The 21,041-nt window shown below is 49.7% G+C and overlaps 1 protein-coding gene across 3 annotated transcripts in view; it reads right to left on the reverse strand.

Moving 5' to 3' along the window:
* Positions 1-21,041, reverse strand: part of LIMK2 (LIM domain kinase 2) — a 56,283-nt gene that overhangs the window by 3,805 nt on the left and 31,437 nt on the right. For all 3 annotated transcript variants that reach the window (XM_028124653.2, XM_028124655.2, XM_028124654.2), the window contains 13 exons: positions 12,830-12,965; positions 12,057-12,166; positions 11,272-11,460; positions 9,953-10,058; positions 9,398-9,594; positions 7,566-7,752; positions 6,644-6,730; positions 5,830-5,961; positions 5,612-5,668; positions 3,478-3,543; positions 2,346-2,520; positions 1,549-1,604; positions 408-565 (listed from right to left, as the gene is read on the reverse strand). In XM_028124653.2, the coding sequence (XP_027980454.1) occupies positions 408-565; positions 1,549-1,604; positions 2,346-2,520; positions 3,478-3,543; positions 5,612-5,668; positions 5,830-5,961; positions 6,644-6,730; positions 7,566-7,752; positions 9,398-9,594; positions 9,953-10,058; positions 11,272-11,460; positions 12,057-12,166; positions 12,830-12,965 (1,656 nt within the window). The remainder of the gene's footprint in view (positions 1-407; positions 566-1,548; positions 1,605-2,345; positions 2,521-3,477; positions 3,544-5,611; positions 5,669-5,829; positions 5,962-6,643; positions 6,731-7,565; positions 7,753-9,397; positions 9,595-9,952; positions 10,059-11,271; positions 11,461-12,056; positions 12,167-12,829; positions 12,966-21,041) is intronic.

The raw sequence follows: 21,041 nt of genomic DNA on the forward strand, positions 1-21,041 counted from the left end.
TAGTCAACAAAAATGATAAACAGGAAGACTGGGTAGTAACAAGGAAAATGCAGGGCAAAATAAAAAACTTTTCTGTATCTGAGATTATATTTGTTTGGACACAGGTGAACATGAGAACACTTATCCTTTTGGAACGGCATAGGTTTGGGTGAATCTTCTTCTGTTACAATTTGTTTTCATGGCTGTGTGTGTGTTATATCCGGGTCACTCATGGCTATGCCCTTGTCCCCCCAACCACCCCCACCACACAGATCAGAGTTGGTAGGGCGGCTTCAGTGGTGGAGAGCCGCATCCTTGAGCTCAAGGCTTTTGCCGCCCCTGTACCTGGGAAGGGCTTGGGGACGGCGAAAGGCTGGGGCAAGCATCCCAGGCCTGTGGGAGGTGGGGGAAAGGGGCGGGATACCAACCTGCTCTCGGGCTCCAGTTTGCAGCAGATGGCTGCCAGGGGGAAGAAGGCTGGGGGGCAGTCTGTGGGGACAAACTTCTCCCAGAAAAGCTTCACGTTGAGGCCAAAGTCCAGTGTTCGGGGCAGGCAGTCAGGATCTGCATACACCTGCCCGATGATCTGCAGATGAAAAGATGGCTGGTCAGGAGTGGACTGTGGTGGGTGCGGTCACAGGGCAGTGGGATACTGGTGTATGGACAGGAAGGATGGGCAGAAGAGGGAGGTAAAAACCAAGGTTAGGGAGCCGTCCCCCATGCCCAAATCTCACGAATCCAGACTCTTCTCTCAACTGAGAGTCTGGTTACTGAGGAGGGTTTAGAAGAGGCTTCACTGCAGCAGAAGCAAGATGTTCCAGATCTGGAGAGGCAGCTCCACACATCCCACTCTGCCCTGCTGTGTCCCCTCATGTCTATGTCCCCTGTCAGAGTTCATAGGGTCTGATTCACGTCTGAAATCTTTCCGTGCCAGCTTAGTGCTTTGCACACAGTAAATGCTCAACTGACTTCTATTAAAGAAAACAATTTTTAAAAAAACCCTCCTTCATTATTCCAACTGTCCCTTGTCTCTCCTCTACCACTCACCATTTGTAGGAGTTACAGAAGACTTTGAACATATGTGTTTGACTGAGTGCTTCCAGACACACCGAGCTAAGCTCCTAACGGCAGAGATCTTTCTAAGACTCACTCTATCCACCCCACTGTGCTCGACAGACTGGCACTTGCTACAGTGGCTACTTCCACTTGTGGGGCTGACGGCTACGGCACTACTAGGGCCTGGGGATGGAGGACCAGAGGGAAAGGCTGCATCTGGACCAAGAGCTAGACGGACAACCATAAGGACACTCTCATCTGCCCCTTCCTAGCTGTGGAACTAAGAGCAAGTCGCTGCCCCTTTCTGAGCCTCAGTTTCCTCACCTGAAAAAACCCTGCCCAATCCTTCTCATGGGACCCATGAGACTCAAATGTGTCTCACATTGATTTTATGGTGAACTGCCCATTATGGTGAACTGCCCATCATTATAAGAAGCAGTCCCAGTTCTGGGGCAGGGCAGTACTACTAGGCCTGCTGCCTCAGGCCTGGCCTCTGTGCTGGCTGGAGCTCACCTCGCAGAGAACGATCCCAAAAGAGAAGACATCCACTGTCTCATCGTAGCTCTTTCCTTGGGGAACACAGGAGAGTAGGCAGTTAGGTTTGGTCTCTTATCTGCTCTGTACTGAGTCTGGGGCCAAACCAGGCCACAGCCAAGAACTAGGGCTAGAACAGGCTCTGCAGGGATGCCATAAAGGCTGCCCAGAACAGGCACCCTCTGAATATCATCTTTCCTCAGCCCTGGGTGGGCTGCCTCAGAGAGATCTTATAAAACACACTGCCCAAAATGAAACTGCATGGGACAGTGAAAGAGAACTGGATCAAGGTTCACCTGGACTCTGTCATTAGCTAGTTGTATGTTCCTGGGCAAACCACTGAACTTCTCTGGGCCTCAGACTCCAAAAAAGGGTTAAATCAGGCCATTTTTGAGGCCTCACAACCCTGTTCATTTCAAGAATCCTAGCCAGTATCTATGGTTGGTTTGAGTATTATCCACGAGGGGGCACCATACTTCAGTTCTCAGCAGGGAGAAAGAAAAGGCGAAATCTCTGGCAATAAACAGCCTGAGTTCTCAGCTATCCTTGGGGCACAAAAGCCACAGTCAGGTCTCACCCTAGGCCCAGGAGCTCAGGGAGGAAGGAATTTATGAGGTCCAGTGTGACAAGGGATAAAAGTCATCTAGCCATCAGCTATGGGTACCTGGCCTTACTTCACAGGCCTCCCCTGAACACCCAGGACTCTACTCCAAGATGTGGCCCCCAAACTCCCTTCTTGGGGCATGTCCCCTCCATTGTCCAGTGTCAGGACTCACCGTTCAGCATCTCAGGGGCCATCCAGTAGGGGTTTCCCACCACTGTATAGCGCTTCTTGCGGTCATTCTTACGCAAGGTGCGTTTCTTGGTGGTAGCCTTCTCCACTGGGGGCTTTTTCCTCTCCTCAACTATAAGCCGTGACAGCCCAAAGTCTGCCACCACCACAGTCTTGTCCTGGTAGGACAAGGGCCAGGTCAGGACATTCCCAAGAGAAGTCATTGAGAAGGGGAGAAAAGGTACATAGCAAAGGGGAGTCACAGCTAAAGCTCTCTCTGGCAGACAAGCCTTTGATTATTTGTTTTCTAACAGTCTGGTGTCTGTACAGCAGAGTCCCCAGACCTGGGGGTGTTCACAGCAGAGCCCCTGGAGCCTGGAGGGGTAAGGCTCTGGGACCTAGAGAGTGGAACTTAGAGGCAGAAAAAGGGATTTCTTTCTTTCTTTCTTTCTTTTTTTTAAATCCCATTCTGCCTTGTTCCCCAAAAGATTTAAGGCATGGCTAGAACCAGGATAAGACAGAAAAAGATAAGGTGGAGGTAGTCAGTGGGGGGACTTGGGGGGAGATAAGCTCTTCAAACAGCTACAGGGCAGTCATGTGGAAAAGGGTTAAGATTATTTAGTATGGACTCAGAGGGAAGAGCCAGGGCCAGTTAGTGGACACCCAGGGAGCTAGACTGCAAGCTAGCAGGAGAAATGACATGCTAACAACCAGAGCTGATGGGTGGTGGGAAAAATGCTGACCCCAAACTGGCCACTGTACATTTACTAGCTCTGTGGCCTCAGAGTGAGGCCTCAAGGTGCCACAGTTGTAGAATAGGGTCTGTAGTGAGCTGCATTACAGAACTACCATGGGGTGAATCCAGGAAAAACACCAGGGCTCTATATATAGTTAAGGAACTTCTGGAGCTCCCTCTGACCAAAGGATTTCAAAGGCTGCTACTGGGAGTTGGTGTAATTGTGTTTACATGTGTTTGAGAGCCCCCAGAAGACAGAGGAGGGCATCAGATACGGCAGGAAAGGCAAGACAGGAGCCTTAGGTGACAACTCAGTTCTAAAGCACAAGGGAACAGTCAGTCTCCTTTGTGACAAGGCAAGAGGGCTCACCCTAGGGAGACCCAGGGTGGTGGGACATACCAGCTTGATAAGGCAGTTGTGTGAGTTCAGATCCCGGTGGATGATGCACATGGAGTGCAAATAGGCCTGGAACAGAAGTAAGAGCTGAGGCCAATGGCCAGTAATTTAAGCAGATGCAGACTCCGCAACTGGGGGCCTGCTCTTCTCCCAGGCCATCCCTATTCAGCTTCAGAACCCAATCTGGACCCTAGGGCTAGGGCCTCCTGCTGTTACTCCCTTGTCCCAACACCAACAGAAAGCCAAAGGCTGCTTGGGCTTCCTCTCTCTCCCTGCTACCACCTTCTGACCATCCTTTGTTCACTGACCCCAACCCAGTGGCTGCTCCAGACACTCACTGCTCCCTCCTAAAGTCCCCAACTCTATGAGCCCTGGCCCTTGCATGCCCCCAGCTCCTCTACCCATTTTACATAGATCCAGGCCACCTGAAGTGAGCGCCCTCAGATGCACTGCTCCTAGCCCCCTTCACTGCCATCCTCACCCCAATCTCTGGCTTCAGCCACCCTGGATCCTTCCTGCCTGTGATAGGGGAAGAAGTGACCTCCTCCTGGCCAGCTGGTTCCATATTCCTGACATTCTCCTTCTCTGAGACTTAGCACACTCCTTGTTCTTCCCTGTCCACACTTTAACTTCTCCCTCTTCCTACCCCAATGTTTTCATGCAAGTCTCTGTTTGCTATTCTGCTTCCCGCCCCCCTAACATCCAGGCCTCTACTCCTGGCTCTTGTCACTCTGCAGCCACTTCCTTTTCTTTCTCTTCCCTTCCCCAGCCAATGTGGAAGGAACTCCCTATGCGCCCCCCTCCAGTCTTTTCTAATACTGCTTCCATCCCCAAGGCTCCTGGCTCTGCTCACATACCCAGGGAGCTCTTCCTGAATGCTGTAGCTCTTGTGACCTGCCTGCCTGTCCTTTCTCCCAAGGCTGCCTGGTCCTCTCCCATGCTACCTGCTCCTGAGACTCTTGTGTGCCTGCATTTTCCTTCCAGCCTCCTCAAAGCCACCTTCTCTACACATGCTGACCCCCACTAACCACACATCAGCCTCAGGCAACACTAGTTCTTCCAGACCTGTTTCCCCAACATTGCTGCCCCTGCAAACATCTGGTAAATGACACCACTGTTCTTCTAGGTACCTCAAGCCACCCCTACTCTTTCTCCCCCTACCTCTGCTCCCTTGCTGCCAACCAGTCTCTCTGCACCCTGCCTCCCAGTCTCCCGTCCCCACAGTCATACCTTAATTCAGAAACCTGAAGTGTTTCACTAGCCCCACCCCTGGTCTCCCTGCCTTCAGTTCTCCTAACTCTACCGCCACCTACTGACTGCACCGGACCCATCTTCAAAAAAAAAACCAGCTCTGTTCACAAAACTTTCTTAAGTATCTTTTACACCTGTCTTTTTGGCTTCCTAAATAAAGTCCAGACCCCTCAGTCTGAAACACAGAGATCTTAATGTACCTCCAGACTAACATAGTCTTCATGGGCCCCACATGAAGGGAAGGCAGTGATTAAAATCTCAGGCTTGGGGGTCAGACTGACTAGCCTAAGCTCCTTGCCCTGTCCCTTTCTAGATTAGCTTCTCATCTGGAAACTGGGGTTGTCGTGAGGAACACATACATACACGTTGGTCCCTCAGCTCAGTGCCTGGCATATAGAAAGCACTCAGCAACGGTCACTGGTATTACTACTATAATTGGTCTCATTCTTTCCCAGGTGAAACAGACTACTTCCTCCTCTCTCCTACCAGGTCTTTGCTGCTGTCATCACCTCAACCTTGGGGTCTCTCTGCCAAGAGGAACTTTTATCTAATTCTGACCCATCCTTCAGGCTTAACTAGAACACATCTCTCCCTTCTCTGATTTCATAGGCAGTGAAGTTCTCTACTTGCGCCAAGTTCCCACAGCAGTTGGACACTACTAGTTTGCCTTACCCACGCCCTGTTTGCCCTTGAAGATTTAGAACCCATTGAGAGTAGGTTATTTCACAGGCACAGAAGAAGCTCAATAAGCAGCTACTGACCGACCCAGCCCACACAAGCTGCCCAGGCTGGGGTCTCTGCCTTCCAGTACCTGCCAGCAATCTCCGCACCTATCCTGACTCCCCATCCCCACCTTGCCACCACTCCCACCGCTGGCAGAACTCACCATTCCAGAGGCGATGCCTTTGGCAAATCTGACCTTCTGCTGCCAGGGAAACGGGTCCTACGGGATGGGGGAATGCCCATCAGAGGCTGTGGGGCCCTGTCCCATTTGGGATCCAGGCCCATGGGTCAACATGGTCTGCCAGTGAACCCTCCCTGCTTATGCCCAGTTCTGCTCAGCATGACCCCTTGCAGGCAAAGCAGCGAGGGAGGTATGCTCACCACACTGCGCAGAAAGTCCTTCAGCGTGCCCCCCTCAATGTACTCTGTCAGCAAGTTCAGCTTCTTGTCTTTGTATAGCACACCAATGAACTTGAGCACATTGGGGTGGTCCAGGCTGCGCATCACCTTCACCTGGGGGTGGTAGAGGCCAAGGAGGGTGGATGGTTACTTCCCACTGTGTCTTCCTCACCCCCTTTCCTCCAGGAAGTCAGTCTGACGGGTGTTACCTGCATCTCCTACCTCCAGTCTTACATGATGGGGTAGAACACCTCCACGTGGATAGGGATGCCTCACAGGCCTCACCCTTGGGATCCTGCCTTTCTGGGAATTTTATTGGGGGGAACTGGAATGGGAGGGTCTGAGAGTGAAACAAAGGCCTGGAGGGCAATACCCAGACCACGGGAGTACCAACTGAAGGAATGGAACAACTTGGGAGGTGTGGTAAAAACTGTGTAAATGCTCCACAAGGGTGACAGTTCTCTGGGAGGCCCCAATCCAGGCTCCCTTAGCAGGGTGTTCAGGTGGTGAGTGTAACTAGTTGTCCTAAACTGGTCTGTTTTCATGTCCATTACCCCCACTAGCTGTAAGCTCCTCTGAACCATATCTGATTTGTTACTGTATCCCTTGTACCCAGATCATGCTGTCTTTAGTAAATGTTCATTGAACAGATAATTAGGCATTCCTCTAGAGCTCTTTTCCGCTCAGCTTTTAAGAAAGCGATTCTAAAATGTTTGCTCCTGAAACTGTTTAGTAAGATCTTCCCTCTTCCAACAGTGAAACCAAACTCCTAACTCCCACCACCCCATCTTCTTACCTCAGTCAGAAAAGTCTTCTGTGTTTCCTCATCACACCGAATTAACTCCTTCATGACCATCACTTTGCCAGTGGCTTTGTGTGTTACCTAGTTACAAAGGAGGGCAACTATTACTGGTGCAGAGTTCTGGGGAACTGTGTGAAAATATATGCAACTGGCCATCCCATCCCCTGGAAGACATACTGAGCCAGATCAGACTGACAGAGTTCATGTGTAGAAGACACAGCATGAGGCAAGAAGGGCCTCAGAGGGGAGCATACCCTCTTCCTTGGAGAGCTGGGCATGCACAGAGGGGAGGCGAGAATGCAGAAAAGGGAAGTATAGGAGGCAGGAGGGGACAATGGCAAGCCAAGCAGGGGCTCTGGTCATCTGACACAGGAATGAGTCCCTTGGGTGAACAGAAGTCTGGGGACAGGAGGGTCAGTGCCACAGACATGCACCAGGGAGCTGGGTGGGTCAGGGTGAGCTCTCTAGCCCCAATGCCCTGAAAGCTGAGACACATGGCTTACCTGACCCCCCCTCCCAGCTCTCAGCAGAGGAGGAGGAGAGAAAGAGAGAGAGGTTAGTCCCCAAGACTGTTTGTCAGGGAGGCAGGGGCAACTCCCCCGTATGCTCCCTGCAATATGCCCAGCACCGAGGCCTCAGGGGACCTAAAAACCTCCGCTGACTGGAGGTGGCAGGGCCATGGGCACAACTCATCCCAACCTGGGTCTCCAGGTCCACCAAGCTCACTGCGACAGCAACGCTGCCCTTAGATGGCCTAGGAGGGCAGGAGTGTAGCCCTCACACCATCACCTGCAGCCAGGAAGGGGGGCCTGGTGTCCTGTAGGGTGTGGAGTGAGATCATGTCATGAGAACTCCCCGAAAGAAGGTGAGAGAGGGGTTGGGGGCAAGGAGCAGAGCAGCTGCTGCCTGTACTCACCTTGATGGCCTGCCCAAAGAAGCCCTTCCCCAGGACCTCCCCGTGGATCAGGTCACATGGCCGGAAGATCTGCTGTGAATTGCTGCTGGAACAGCGGAGCGATTCTGAACGGCTGATGTCACGACTAAATAGCAGGGGCTCCTTTGGGGAGCTGGGGCCAGGAGACTTGGAGATGCTGTTACTGCGCCTGAAGATGAGGAAAGATGAGGGTAGGGCTAGGGTAGTCCTCAGAGACCTGCCAATAAAACCCTGGAGGTAGAAACCTCAAGGCCACCCTACTACTCTATCCACCCCGATGTCTGTAGTTCAGGTACTATGATGAGGGGAGGGAGCTCTTACGTGAGACTGATGGGCCATTCTGGAGCTGCAAACATCAGTAGTTTATTTGAGAATCAGAGCAGGAAGCCTGAGCACTCACCTGGAATGACTACTAGCCTATAGTGCTCAATATATAACAGCATTGGAAGATGACCTCCCAGGTCTGCTGGAGTGACAGCCTACCACCATCCAAAAAATGACCAAATGGGATTCGGGCTATTTTGCTCATCTTTCTACCTGTCTACATTTCCCGAATTTTAAAATAATAAGCATGTACGATTTTTACAGCAATAACACCAGTGTACTTACATTTTTAAAAGCAGCCAGTAATAGTAATGGTTGATAACTGTTACTGACTTCCTGAAGAAGGGACAAGAAGGCTGAAGTCCACAGCACTGCAGGTGAATTGCAACCCTGCAAACTTCTCTCCGGCACATCCTATTTCACTTGGGCTACCCAGAAAGGACCGCCCACAGGCTTCTTAGCCCTTGCTCTTTTGCTTTGCCTCTCACCAACTGTGCCCACAGCACACAAGGTGAGCTGCCGTCTCTCCTGCAGAGGATGGTCCTCTAGATATCTAAGCAGCTCTCTGGCCACCACCCCGCCCCGCCACGTTCTCAGGCCTTCTCTGCGCTACCACTACCAGCTCACTTGTGCCGAGGCCAAGAGGGCAGCCAGAAGTTCATGCCAGCAACCTGTGGGGAGGGCCCTGTTTCCAAAAGATGCCAGGCAAGGGCCCTGAGTGATTTAGTCTGTCTGATCAGGAGGGCAGATAGAGAACTTGACTCCTAGAGATATTAACAACACCTCACTTAGTGCTGACCCTTTGCTGGCACTGTGCTACTTTGCATCCCTTTCCATACTGGATCCTTACATAATTGGTGAGACAGCCACCTTTGTCTTACAACCCCACTTCACAGATGCAGAAACAGAAGCTCAGAGAGATAATGTGATTTGTGAAGGGAGAGAGCTCAGCTCAAAGGCATGGTATAGGTGTGTCCGTCTAGAAAGCCACTGCTTCAGACTCCTTTCAGTCTCCCCACTTGGCACCTGCATCCAGGGCAACTGCTCCCTCCTGTTGGACCTGGACAACCCTGAGGTTTTGACCATTGGGCCCTCAAATCTAAAACAGTTTGTATTCATCTCTTGATTTATAGTTTTCAGTGTTCTTTATTTATACTTATTAATCCTCCCTGTGCCCCTACTCCAGCCTCTGAGCCCTGCACCTCCCTTTGCTGGTCCTTTAGGGGCTGGCATTGCTGCCTTCTGTCCAGCTCAGGAGTTCAGTGGACAGAGGCTGATTCTCTGGTTTCTAAGGAAACCTGGCAGACAGCTGGGTCAGATCATGCACAGGCCCTGGCTATGAACTGTGATTCCTATGGGGGGAGCTGGGTCAGCACAATCCTCATGGCTCGTCCCTAGCTGGCGGGTTCCCTTTCTAACTCCCAAAGCCAGTTCAACCTCATCTGAGGGATAGGCATGGGTCAGCATGGAATCAGGATAGGAGGTAGCACCTCAGGGAGCGTCTCCTTAGTGTGCCTTCCAGATTCTCCTTGGTGTCCAGGGTGCTGAGGGTATGGGAGTGTCCAGCATTCTGCATGTGGGGGGAGAGTCGTGCATCCAGCCGCAGCTGGTCCAGGCGCTGGGACACAGGATCATGTTCAATCAAGAGCTGAAGCGTCTGGCTTGTCTGGTTAATTGCATCCTCTACCTGTAGCCAAGAGCAGTGTAAGGCTGGCTCCCACAGGCTGTCCCAACCCAGGCCACCCATCAGCCCAGATGATCCAAGCACAATATGGCCAATGTTCAACTTGGCTAATGGTGGCCTCCAGCTGCCAGCAGCCCCACAGTGCCCTCTCCCTGGCATCCTGTCAGATATCCCATCTGTCAGGCCATCCCTGTTGTCCTGGGAATGTGCCAGGCTGATACAGGAGGTCACCAGTGGTCACAGGCTCAGTGGCAAGACAGAGATAGATTGGGGATGGAGAAAGGCAAAGGCCACAGCCTGATGTCCCAGAGGGTCTGTTCCATGTCCCACCCCCACACGACAGACTGGACACACACTGTACCTCTTCCACTCGGAGTGTGCGGACGGGGATCCCATTGATCTCCAGGATGCGATCCCCAGGGTGGATGGCGTTGCGGTTGCTGGGACTGATGTGCGTCCGGTTGACCCTGGGCCAGACAAGAGTTGAGTCAGGACGAAGACATCCTAAAAATACACCTGACCAATTTCACTTGTGCAGGAAGGCTCACCAGGCGCCAGGCTCCTACCAGCCCCCAAGACCCAGACCACTCACAGGGGAAACGCAATGCTCTTTACAGGGTGCCCTGTCTCAGTGAAGGGCACCCCCTCTCACCCAGTGGCCTATATCAGACTTGGATGACATCTTCCCTACCTGGAGTTCTCTCATGCCCCCCAACCCTCGCTGTCTTCAAAAATCCTGCCTTCACTTCATCACCATAGTTACCAACACCTCTCACCTGTGTTTCAATAGCCTCCTAAATGGTCTCTACACTACCAGGCTTGCTCCTCTCCCATCCAACACCCATCCCAGGAATCCTTCTAGAACGCTAACCTGGTTGCATCACCTTGTTGCTTATCCCTCAAAAGACCTGCTCATGTCTTCACAATCCCTACATGACTTAATAGCCCCCTTTCTGGCTACTCCCAACCACCCAATCTATACCAGACACAACCACAGACTCCCACCCCTGCACTGAACACGGTGCCCCCCCCCTTCATCTAATGAGGTTTTAGTGCAGATCTCACCTCTTGCTGACTTCCCCACCCCTCGCACCTCTCACCTATACTGCGAGTACCTAGTGCTCAGCACACAGTACATGCACAGTCACTATTTACGGGGCTGGCAGCCACAGGTGCCTCATTAATGGTATTAGACAAATACAGACTCTTTCCCCATCTGGTCTCTGGTCTAGACCTGGGATGAAGTCTTAACTTCTTTCTCTTCCTTCCTCCATTGATTTATTCAACCAACAAAACAATAATCAATCAACATGTACTACATGCCAGGTACTGTTCTAGGCCCTGGGCATGTAGTACTGAACAAGACTAAGTTCCAGAAGGAACTCGTCAGGAAGACAGATGATAAACTAATATACATAATTAAGCTGGATAATTTCAAAGAACAAACATGATATGAAACTTCATGCATGAAAGGTGAGCTGTTCTGGCATTGAGTATCTATCTGGCGGGAAGCAAGCTAGGCAAAGGGAAGATTAAGTGCCAACCCCAGGTGGGGTTAGAGCACAGTGAGCTCCAGGAGAAAGATAGGAGATGAGGGTGAAGGGAGCTCTGCAACCCCTGAGGCCCATCCAAGACCTCTACGTTAACAACTCCTGCTCTACGGGTCCTCAAAATACTCACTCTTTTACTTGCACAGTGGTGGCATAGTTGGAGCAGGCACTTTCCACGGACACGGAGAAGCCCCGTCTGCCCTCGGTGGTGGCTGGCATGGAGATGTGTGTGACGGAGTAAGGCAGCTGGTCCTGAACAGACTCCGTGGAGAGCCTCTCAAACATGGGTGCCAACACCACCTCATTATGGCACTTCCCACTGGGAAGAGGAACATAAAGGGGGCTAAGATCCTGGAGCCCCACCTGGAAGCCCCAGCAACCACTGCACCAGGTGGCTTCAAGCAATAGTACCCACATTCCCACTATTACCATCCTTGCCATGATTCCAGTTGGCTGCTCAGAATGAGCCCAGGGTCCCTGGGGTAGGCTGGGAATGTGGGTGCAATGGCCTGGGTTCTCTTCGCTCTGCTTTTGACTCTCAGTAAGAACCAAGTCCCCTTCCCCTCTTTGGGCCTCAGCCTGACTTCTTTGTCAACTGAGGCAATTGGACTGGGTGAGCTTTAAGGGGCTTTTGCCTTTAATTTTCTGGGATCCTTCTCTGAGCGTACCTCCCAGCCTTCTCTCCCTCTGGGAGGACTGCAGGGCAGAGTGTCATTATTCTCACAGTAGACTAGAGGACAGAGGACAGAGAGATGTTAACTGTCTGCTTACAGATTACTGAGGTGGTTACGGGCATTGCGATGATAGGAATCCAGTGCTCTGATACCCTCGTACTGTTTCTGCCCAACTCACACTGCCATGCCATCTGTTTCTCTCTCTTGGCCACTCTTAGGGGGAGGATGGACACCACCTTACCAGTAGAGGGTGGAGTGCTGCACCAGGGCATATGCATCACCATCTTCAATGATCACCTTGCAGCTCATACAGGCAAAGCACTCTGGGTGGTACTTGAACTCCCCGGCCACCTGTGAGCAGATAGGAAGAAGGGTAGACAGATGACAGATGGAGGAAGTGAGCTGTCATTGCTGGAGGGTAGGGGTACGTGAGTGACCTCCAATCAAGGATCTACAGGTCCCAGTCACAAACCACCTTTGCACTCCCTGCCCTAGAGCTTCCAGAGGACGAGTCAGATTGGTGCCTCCCTGTCATTTCTGAGATTACAAAAAACTGTTTTGGTCTCAGGCATGACAGCAAGTCGCCAGAAGTCATCATCCCCACTAGGAAGGCACAGTTCCTCCAACGCAAGGTTGGCAAACCTGTGACTAGGCTTAAAGCCCATTTCTGGAGCAGGTAGGTGGAACCACTCTCTAGTAGCCCATTCCAGGGTCACCTTTTCTGATTCTCTGCACACAATTTGGGTGTATCCTCCTCAACCTGTAATGCTCTCCTCTGAGGCCTTAATCCCATTGTACTGTGTCTCCTCCCTGCCCACCCACCCACCCACCCACCCACTCCCAACATTGGACTGTTGATTTTAAGGGAAGGATCTTACCTGGCACTTAACTGGTACTCAACAAACATCTATTAAATGACTGAAGAAATAAAAGGGGAGGCCTTGGCAGATGAAAGGCCATGGGGAACCAGAGGTGCCATCAATGGACTCTGATGACCAAGAGGGTCTCACTCACCATGACAGGCCCTGTCATCAGCAGAGAGCACCCATGGCAGAACTCCCCAAACTTCCCCCAGTAGTCCTTGTGGCAGTAAAGCTTCCCATCCTTCTCGTAGTACCAGTTGGTGAGGGAATCCTGGCATTCTGAACACCTGAAAGGAGACAAGAAATTCTTCTGGATCCTTGGAACCAGGATACACAGGCTGTCTCTGGCTCCCAGGTTTAACAAAATGGACAGACCTCTCTTTGATCTAAAGCTAGGATGAGGGAAAGTTAGAGTTTACTGCCATCCCCGCAAAGGAAGTTGATTCAGCGTCAAGAAGATCCCAGAAACCAGTTCTGTATTGCCTGCCTCACCTAGCAGACCTTAACCTTTTTGGGTCTTGAAGCCCTTAGAGAATCTAGTAAGGGTCAAGAAGCCTCTCTCAGGGACGCCTAGGTGCTCAGTTGGTTAAGCGCCTGCCTTCGGCTTAGGTCATGATCCCAGGGTCCTGGGATCGAGTCCCGCATCAGGCTCCCTACTTCTCCCTCTGCCACTCCCCCTGCTTGTGCTCTCTCTCTGCCAAATAAATAAAAATCTTAAAAAAAAAAAAAAAAGAAGCAGCCCCGCTCAGAAAAAGGCACATACAAGGAAAATGTGCTTATGATTTAGGTATGGTGTGTGTGTGTGTGTGTGTGTGTGTGTCTGTCTGTCTGTCTGTCTGTCTCAGGACTGAAACCTAGTCATGGTATGGTGTGTGTGTGTGTGTGTGTGTGTGTGTGTGTGTGTGTGTGTCTGTCTGTCTGTCTAAGGACTGAAACCTAGTCATGGCCCCAGTTAAGAACCTCTGGTCTAGACAGGTATCTTGATGAACCAAAGAAGCTCAATCTCACCTCTGTTCAAAAACCTACCCATCACCATCACCATTGCTGATGTAACATTCTTGTGAAAAAATTATGTTAAACATTAAGAAACAATCAGGCAAATCCAGAACATGGGTCATTCTGTAAGACTACTGGTCTTGACTCTTCCAAAAGTTCATGTCATGAGGGGAAAAAAAGTACAGGGATTAAAAAAGCCCAGAGACACAGCAACCAAATGTAACATTTAACCTAGGATTCAATCAATTCTGGATTGAAAAACAAACAGCCATGAGTGACATTTTTGGAACAACTGAGGAAATTTGAATTTGGGCTATACACTTGATTATATTGTGAAATTACTATCCATTTTCTTAAGTGCAATAACGACACTTTGGTTATACAGAAGAATTTTTAGAAGAAACTTATTAGAATAAAGGTGAAGTCAAAATATCTACAACCTACTTTCAGCAAAAATAAAGTACATTGTGTGTGTTGTGTGTAAATACTTAGAGAAACTGGCTTAAAGTTAACAAATCTAGGTGAAAGATACATGGGTATTCTTTGAACTATTCTTTCAATTCTTCCATATATTTGAAAATTTTCAAAATAAAATAATGGAAGGGCAAAATTCCATTAGCACTGTGGGAGATACATGTTAGACCCACAGCTCCTTTCTCCTCCAAGTTATCTGGTTGTAAAGCTCCACCCCTCAGGTTAGGTGTGTTCTCAAGTCTACACAAGATAAGCTCCTCCTCACTTCTGAGCCTCCCAGAACTAAGGGCTTCCTGGCCTGTGGAGCCCATGCCATCTTTCCAGTGAAGACTCTCTTCTTGTTGTCAACACTTTGTACCACCCATCCTGGCCACACCCTTGCTTCTGAGAGGCAGGATGGAGTGGCCTCTTAGTGTGAATCCTGACCCTGCCAACTCATGTCATCTTGGGGAAGTTACCTCACTTCTTTGCCCCAGTTTCCTCATCTGTAAAATGGACTACTGTGAAAATGAAATAACATGTATCAAACTATATAGATGTTTATATAAAAGGCTAAGTACAGTAGGAACTCAGTGTTAACTGCTCTTAAAGATGATAATGCTAGCTGTTCACATTATTTGCCACTTCCTCCGCTAGCTGGATAGCTTTGGACAACTTCTCTGTTGCTTTTCCTCTTTGACAAAATGTGATAATAGCATCTTACTACAAAGAGCACTGTGAAGACTAAGTGAGCTACTATATGAGGAAAACCTTTTGCAAACTGTGAAGAGCATAGTAGCTTGCTAGGTACTGCAGATATAAAAGATACACAAATTTAATGAGTTGGGGAAGAGAAAGTCTAAACAAAACTTAAAGGTGAGAGGTCACAATGGGTGTCACTACTTCTGGGCACTGCAGGAGGTAGAGGAGGGAGACAGGAAGGAGTTGAAGCAGCTGTGGAAAGCAACTGAGCTAGGGAGGTCTAGAGAGGCAGGGCCCTGAGAATCTCTTTATGGAGTACCCAGTTCCCCCTGGGTGTTCAACACTGATGGCGTCTGCCATCAGTCATTCCTATCCTATAGCATTTCCTCGTTCTTTGGATGCTGAACTTCGGGGACTTGAGAGCTGGGTATGGCATGAAGAGTATGGATATGAAGTATCTAGAATGGCTCAATTAGAACCATGAATTATAGGTGGCAGGGAAGACCCTGTTCTGGGCATGCAGTTCAAATTCCTTTCAATGGAAAAGGCATGCTAGATGAGCTCCAAATTGGGAAGAAAGAGGCCTGGTTCAAGTTCTTGGGAGCTACATGCCCTTGGACAAGGCCCTTTCTCTCTCTGCGTATAGTTTCCCCATCTGTAAAATGAGGTAATTAGACTTTACTTCATATCCCCTTAATTCTGTGCATATCTAGGTCTTTCCCTACATGATCCAGGGTTCAAATCTCAGAATCACCACTTACCACCTAACTGATCTTGGGCTGGCTGCTTCACTTCTCATTTGTGCAATGGCAACATTACCACCTACTTTCTGGGTAGCAGTGAGGACATTCAATCCAGTTCTGAATGACTGTGGAGCCTAGCAAAGGATCAGCACTAGAAGCAGGAAGTTTGCCTCCCAGCTTCTGACTTGAAGCTCTTAGGTACCTGTCTCTCTCCTTCACTAACTGAGAACTCCTTGAGGACAAGAGCAGTGCCCCATTTACTGTCGGTAGATTCAGCACCTAACAAAGGGCCCAGCAGTGTAATAAGCCCTTTGCCGAGGTTTCCAAACTGAAAATGGTGGGAGTAGCAAGAACCAGCAGTCCAGATGGGAGCACAAGCATTCTGTGGCTCACAGTCACCAGGTCCTGCCCTTCTGCTATCTGCAGTGGAGAAAAGCTGGTGCACATGTATTTGCACCTAACTGCAGGCCTGGGCCCTGTTACACCCTCTCAATGGTATGTGTGCTGCAGGGCACAGGAGTACCAGAACACGTCCTCCTTTCCACTGCCAAGATCCTCCTTTTGTTTGTTGCAAGTAGCCCTGGCCAGGCCCAGGAGAGTGGGGAGAGAAACGAGTGCAGACATGCAGGAGAGCCACACCAGGCTTCTGGGAAGAACACCTGCCTGGCGAACGACATCACCAAAGCACACATCTGTGTCAAGGAATGTCTTTGAAGGGTACAGCCAGCTACACAGTTGAAGTCAGCTGCCGCAGGTGTCTGAAGAACAGGAAGGTGAACAGCTGACAGGAGGACTGGCTGTGGGTCCCTAAGCTGTTTTGTCACAGAACACAACTGGTTCTCAGGTCACTGGAGTGGTAGACTTAAGAGTCCTTGTTTAGATATTAAGGAGAGTTAGTTACCTGTTACTTGAATGCCAACCATATTCTGGGTACCGTATGAGGTGCCTTACTTCCATGATTTCTAATCTTGACCACATCCTGCAAGGTGATAGGATTATCCCTGTTCTATAGACCAGAGACTGAAAAGCAGAGCCAAGTCACTTCTCAAAGTCACCCAATACATACACGATGGAGCTGGAGACTTAACTTGTGTGTACTTGGCTATGAAGCCATTTCCACTAGACCGCATCACCTGAGTAATGCAGGACATCCACTAAGCTGGGCCTCAGGATTTGCATCTGTGAAAATGAGGCTGGAGCCCTGAGAGCTGAAGTCCCTTTAGTGTTAACACGTAATGAGGTTTCTCCTTAAATCCAAGTACTAATGTTAACTGGCACAATGATTCTCCTTCCTTTAGTCCACAGTGTTGTGTTCCCTAGCTGTCTCTGCCTTTTTAAGAATCCAAAACACACTGTGAAAATTTAAGGTGCTACCCCAAGAAAATCCCCCTTCAGATTCTTGGAGGTCATGGCCACAACATTTCTTCCAAAGCCAAGGCCTTTTTCCAGCTTTCAATCTTTTTAAGTTTCAAGTTTAAGTCAAAATCTGCCCTAGCTGAGGGCTGCCCAAGGGCATCCAGCTCAGAAGTCATGGAGCCAGTGGTGGAGCCATACACCGAGATCTGAGGGATCAGTCACCACCCTCTCCCAAGCAACCAGAGTGAATAGAGCTGAAACGCTCCAGCCAGGAGAGATCAGAGAGAGGTCCAAATGCACTGAGGACAACCTCCAAAATTCCTCTCTCAAAGCACTATAGAGGGCCTGGGTACCCACAAAGTGAACTGAAACTTGGTGGTCACTTCAGTGGGCAGCTCAGATCCAAATTAAAGACTTTTTTTTTTAAAAGATTTTATTTACTTATTTTAGACAGAGAGAGAGCAAGTGCTTGAGCGGGTTGCAGGGCGTGTGTGTCGGTGGGGGGGGGGACAGAGGGAGGAGGAGATAATCTGAAGCAGATTCCCGCTGAGCATGGAGCCTTGAGATCATGACCTGAGCCGAAATCAAGAGTCAGATGCTTAACCCACTGAGCCACCCAGGTGTCCCTAAAGATTTTATTTTTAAGTAATCTCTATACCCAATGTGGGGCTTGAACCCACAACCTCAAGATCAAGAGTCACATGCTCCACTGACCAATCCAGCCAGAGACCCCAAACTCAGGACTTTTGAGTTAGCAGGGAACACAGTTTAAAAAAAAAAAAAAGGAGATAATCAGGTTGAGATTCTCACAAATAACTTTTCAAGACCTGGGTCCACATTTCTTCTTTGCCATTTACTATCTGTGTCACCTCAAGCCAGTTATTTCATGACTCTGGGCCTTAGTTTCCTCATTTGTGCATTGGTGATAAAACCTCATGAGTTTATGAGAATTACGTACAAATGCCTAGAATGACCCCAGGCTCAGAGCAGGTACTCAGTAAATGTTCACTTCCCTCCCTCCCCTCTTTAATTTGAGAACACCAAGGGCAAAAGTAGGCAAACTTCTCTCCCTCCATGCCTAAGCAATATGGATCTGTATCTTGGCCCAGAACCAAACAGATTTCGGTGAGTAGAGAAGGTCCTAAAATGAATTACTTACCGAATCAATTAGAAGCCAATTGATTATTATCAATTCCTATCAATTGGGAAATAGTTACTGTGCATCTAGGATCTGCAAGACCAAACAGGCAAGGTGTTGTGCTGGGAAAAGCCAAGTGATACAAGACATTGGCCCAGCCCTCATTCACATGCACACTCTTCAGACCAAATGTTTACAGGTTAAGTTTTCAACCTTACGTGGTTGAAGTAGCCACTATTACAGTGGATTTACAAAGGTTAAAGAACAAGACCTCCCATGTCCTGGTAAAGGCCTGGTTGGATGCTCATCCTTAGCCTCCTGAATGAGCAGACAGACTGTTGGGGAGAAGCTGCTTCCAGCCCCTTGCCTCTGAGCTCTCACTGGGCTAAAAAGGGGAAAATGGGCAGGTCTCTCTGTCACAGCTTGAGGGTACTGTGACCAGGGATGCCAACTCTCCCCCAGGCACAGAAGGGCAGATATAACAGGGGCCTAGAGACACTGGCCCATCAGAACCCAGTCTCCTACCACTGAAAATCCCTTTATTACTCCTCTTTCCTGCAGACCTTATAGATTGAAACAGGCTGTCAATGAAACTGTAATTATTATGGACACCTTGTTATCCTGTTTTAAAAAAATTAACCAAACACATAATAAGCCTCTCATCAACAAAAAGTAAGTGCTACCAGAGTTGTGTTAATTCAGTTCCAACCAAAAGCCAGGAAACCTGTAGATTCAAGTATGTGTGCAGTCATACTGAAGTTAAGGGTAAAGCCTTCATGATTAGGAAAAAATGGAAAAGAGCTTGTGTGTTTGAGGAGCCACATGATTTGGGGAGTTCTATCACTCACCTGATCTGAGTCCTTCACTTTTCAGATAAAGAGAGTCCTAGAGGACCTAAGGCAGCTGCCAATGTTACTGCTAAGCTGGGCAGAGTTAAGAATAATTTTTCCCTTTAAATATGGGTTGCTTTAGAATACAAAGATACACTTGTTTCCTTCAAGAGACAATGTGTAAATCAAACCCATTAAATCAATGTTGGACATTAAGGGAAATTCTATAAAAAAAAAATCCTTTAAAGATGTCAGACAAAAGTCACTCCTTAATTGACCTCTTCTGTAAATTCCAATTGGAGGCGTTTTCTTACTTGGGAACACACCTATAATTTTATCTCCCCCCTTTCACTAGTGGCATTGGCGGAGAAGACCGCTCACTCTGAGTGCAGTCTGTCAGGCAGGGGTGTACAGGGTACAGAAATTACATTCTTCATTCCCTGCTCCCTCGTCCCTCCCTTGTGCATTGTCACGCCTGATCATGTCCCCGTGGAATTTGGTTGCGTCACTTTCCTGCAACCACAGCCCTAGAACTCCTGTGGACTTTGTACTCCCACAGACACTTGGGGTCAAGGACTTAATTTGTTTCACAGAATCTGGCAAGGGTTGTGTTCAGGAGCCCAGAAAGTCCAACCCCTATGCTCTGCAGCAGAGCAAACTGAGGCCTAAGGAGGGGACTGGCATCTGGTCAAGATGCCCTGTAATAAGGCAGGGGGCTGAGGGTGGGAGCAGTTTTCTGACCAGTGACAGTGGTGATTGACCAGACTGATACTTGGGAGAGCAGAAGGTCTGGGTGGTCCCTCCTGTGGGGCACAGAGCCCTGCATGCTGACTATCTCTTCAGAAATGGCTCCAGGAATGTGGCTTCTCATTTGGGGGAGGTGGGAGGGGCTAAAGTGAGTCAGTAACCCCCTGACTCCAGCTGGGCAAACCAGAACTGGGGCAGAGAGAAGGTAGTCAGTTCCCCAGAGGCACTGAGACAGCAAGACAAGGAACAGGCAGACTTGGGCGGCACTGGTGGCATGAACCTCAAAAGGTCCAGGTTGAGAGTTCATTATCTGCTCCAGCTCCTGAGTTGTCCTCAGAGATTAAAAGGGGCACGGCATTCCTCGCTCCCAAGGGAACAACCCCTCCCCCATGCTCCCTTTCCAGGATTAAGAGTAAGAGGGATTAATGAGGCCCTGGTCTAAACTAGTGGCTACTTCAAACACTTGGCATCTTGATTCCACATGGTAAAACCTACTCCTAAACTCAAGATCAATTCCCATTGGCTCTTCAGAAAATAATTTTTGCCATCCCTTCAATGTGCCAGGCAAACTATGGGGGCCCTTTTTGGACCCTCTGCTGGGAAAGAAAAGCAAACCTGAGACTTACCCTTGGGGGGCTGTGTGAGGAGATTAAGTTGCAGCCTCCTGAAGGATAAAACAAACCCAGGAAGATGGGAAAGGCTGACCAGAGAGACCCCACATGTTAATTCTGTTGAAAGTGGTTGCCTCTTCCGTAAAATGGGGATACATAATGCCATCAGGCTTTGAGAGAATCAAAGGATAAAGTGCCTAGCAGGATGCCTGGAAGAGTTAGCACTGAGAACCAATTCCCTCCCCCCTCCCCCAAATCCAAAGGCTTCCCACCACTCTACCAGGGTCCAGTAATTCCGGGAAACCACATGGTGTTCTGCTTTTCTGCTCAGGGCATGGCCACCTGACTAGTATCCTGGCAGCGAGGTCTGGGCATGGAGCTGGGTTGGGGAAGCCAAAAGGGAGAGGTCGACTAGGACCACTGGTGAGGGGGAGGCAGCCCTTGGAACAACAGGCTGCTCCCAAAGAATGAAAACAAGCCCCACCCTGGCCAGGAATGGCTCCATTCAGGAGGGACCCTGAGGGCCAGAAACCCCCTGGGGAGTTTCTGTTGGAGGTAGGGTGGGGCAGAGAGCAAAGAAAGGCAGGTCAGAAGTAGAAAGTTTCCACATCTCCCTCCGAGAAGCCCTGCAGTAAAAGGCCCGCAGAGATCTCAGGCCTGGGGATCTGGTCTGCGTAGGGTGGGAGTGGGGAGGTGGGGGGGAGTGGGCGGAAGCTCAGGACACTCCAAAGCCAATTGCCCCAGTCTCGGAAGGAGCTGCCCAGGTCTTTCCCTAGCAACTGTACTC

Source organism: Eumetopias jubatus, unplaced genomic scaffold (assembly GCF_037043125.1).
Source record: "Eumetopias jubatus isolate StellerSeaLion01/CBP00866 unplaced genomic scaffold, mEumJub1_p1.0 scaffold_16, whole genome shotgun sequence".
NCBI lineage: Eukaryota > Metazoa > Chordata > Mammalia > Carnivora > Otariidae > Eumetopias > Eumetopias jubatus.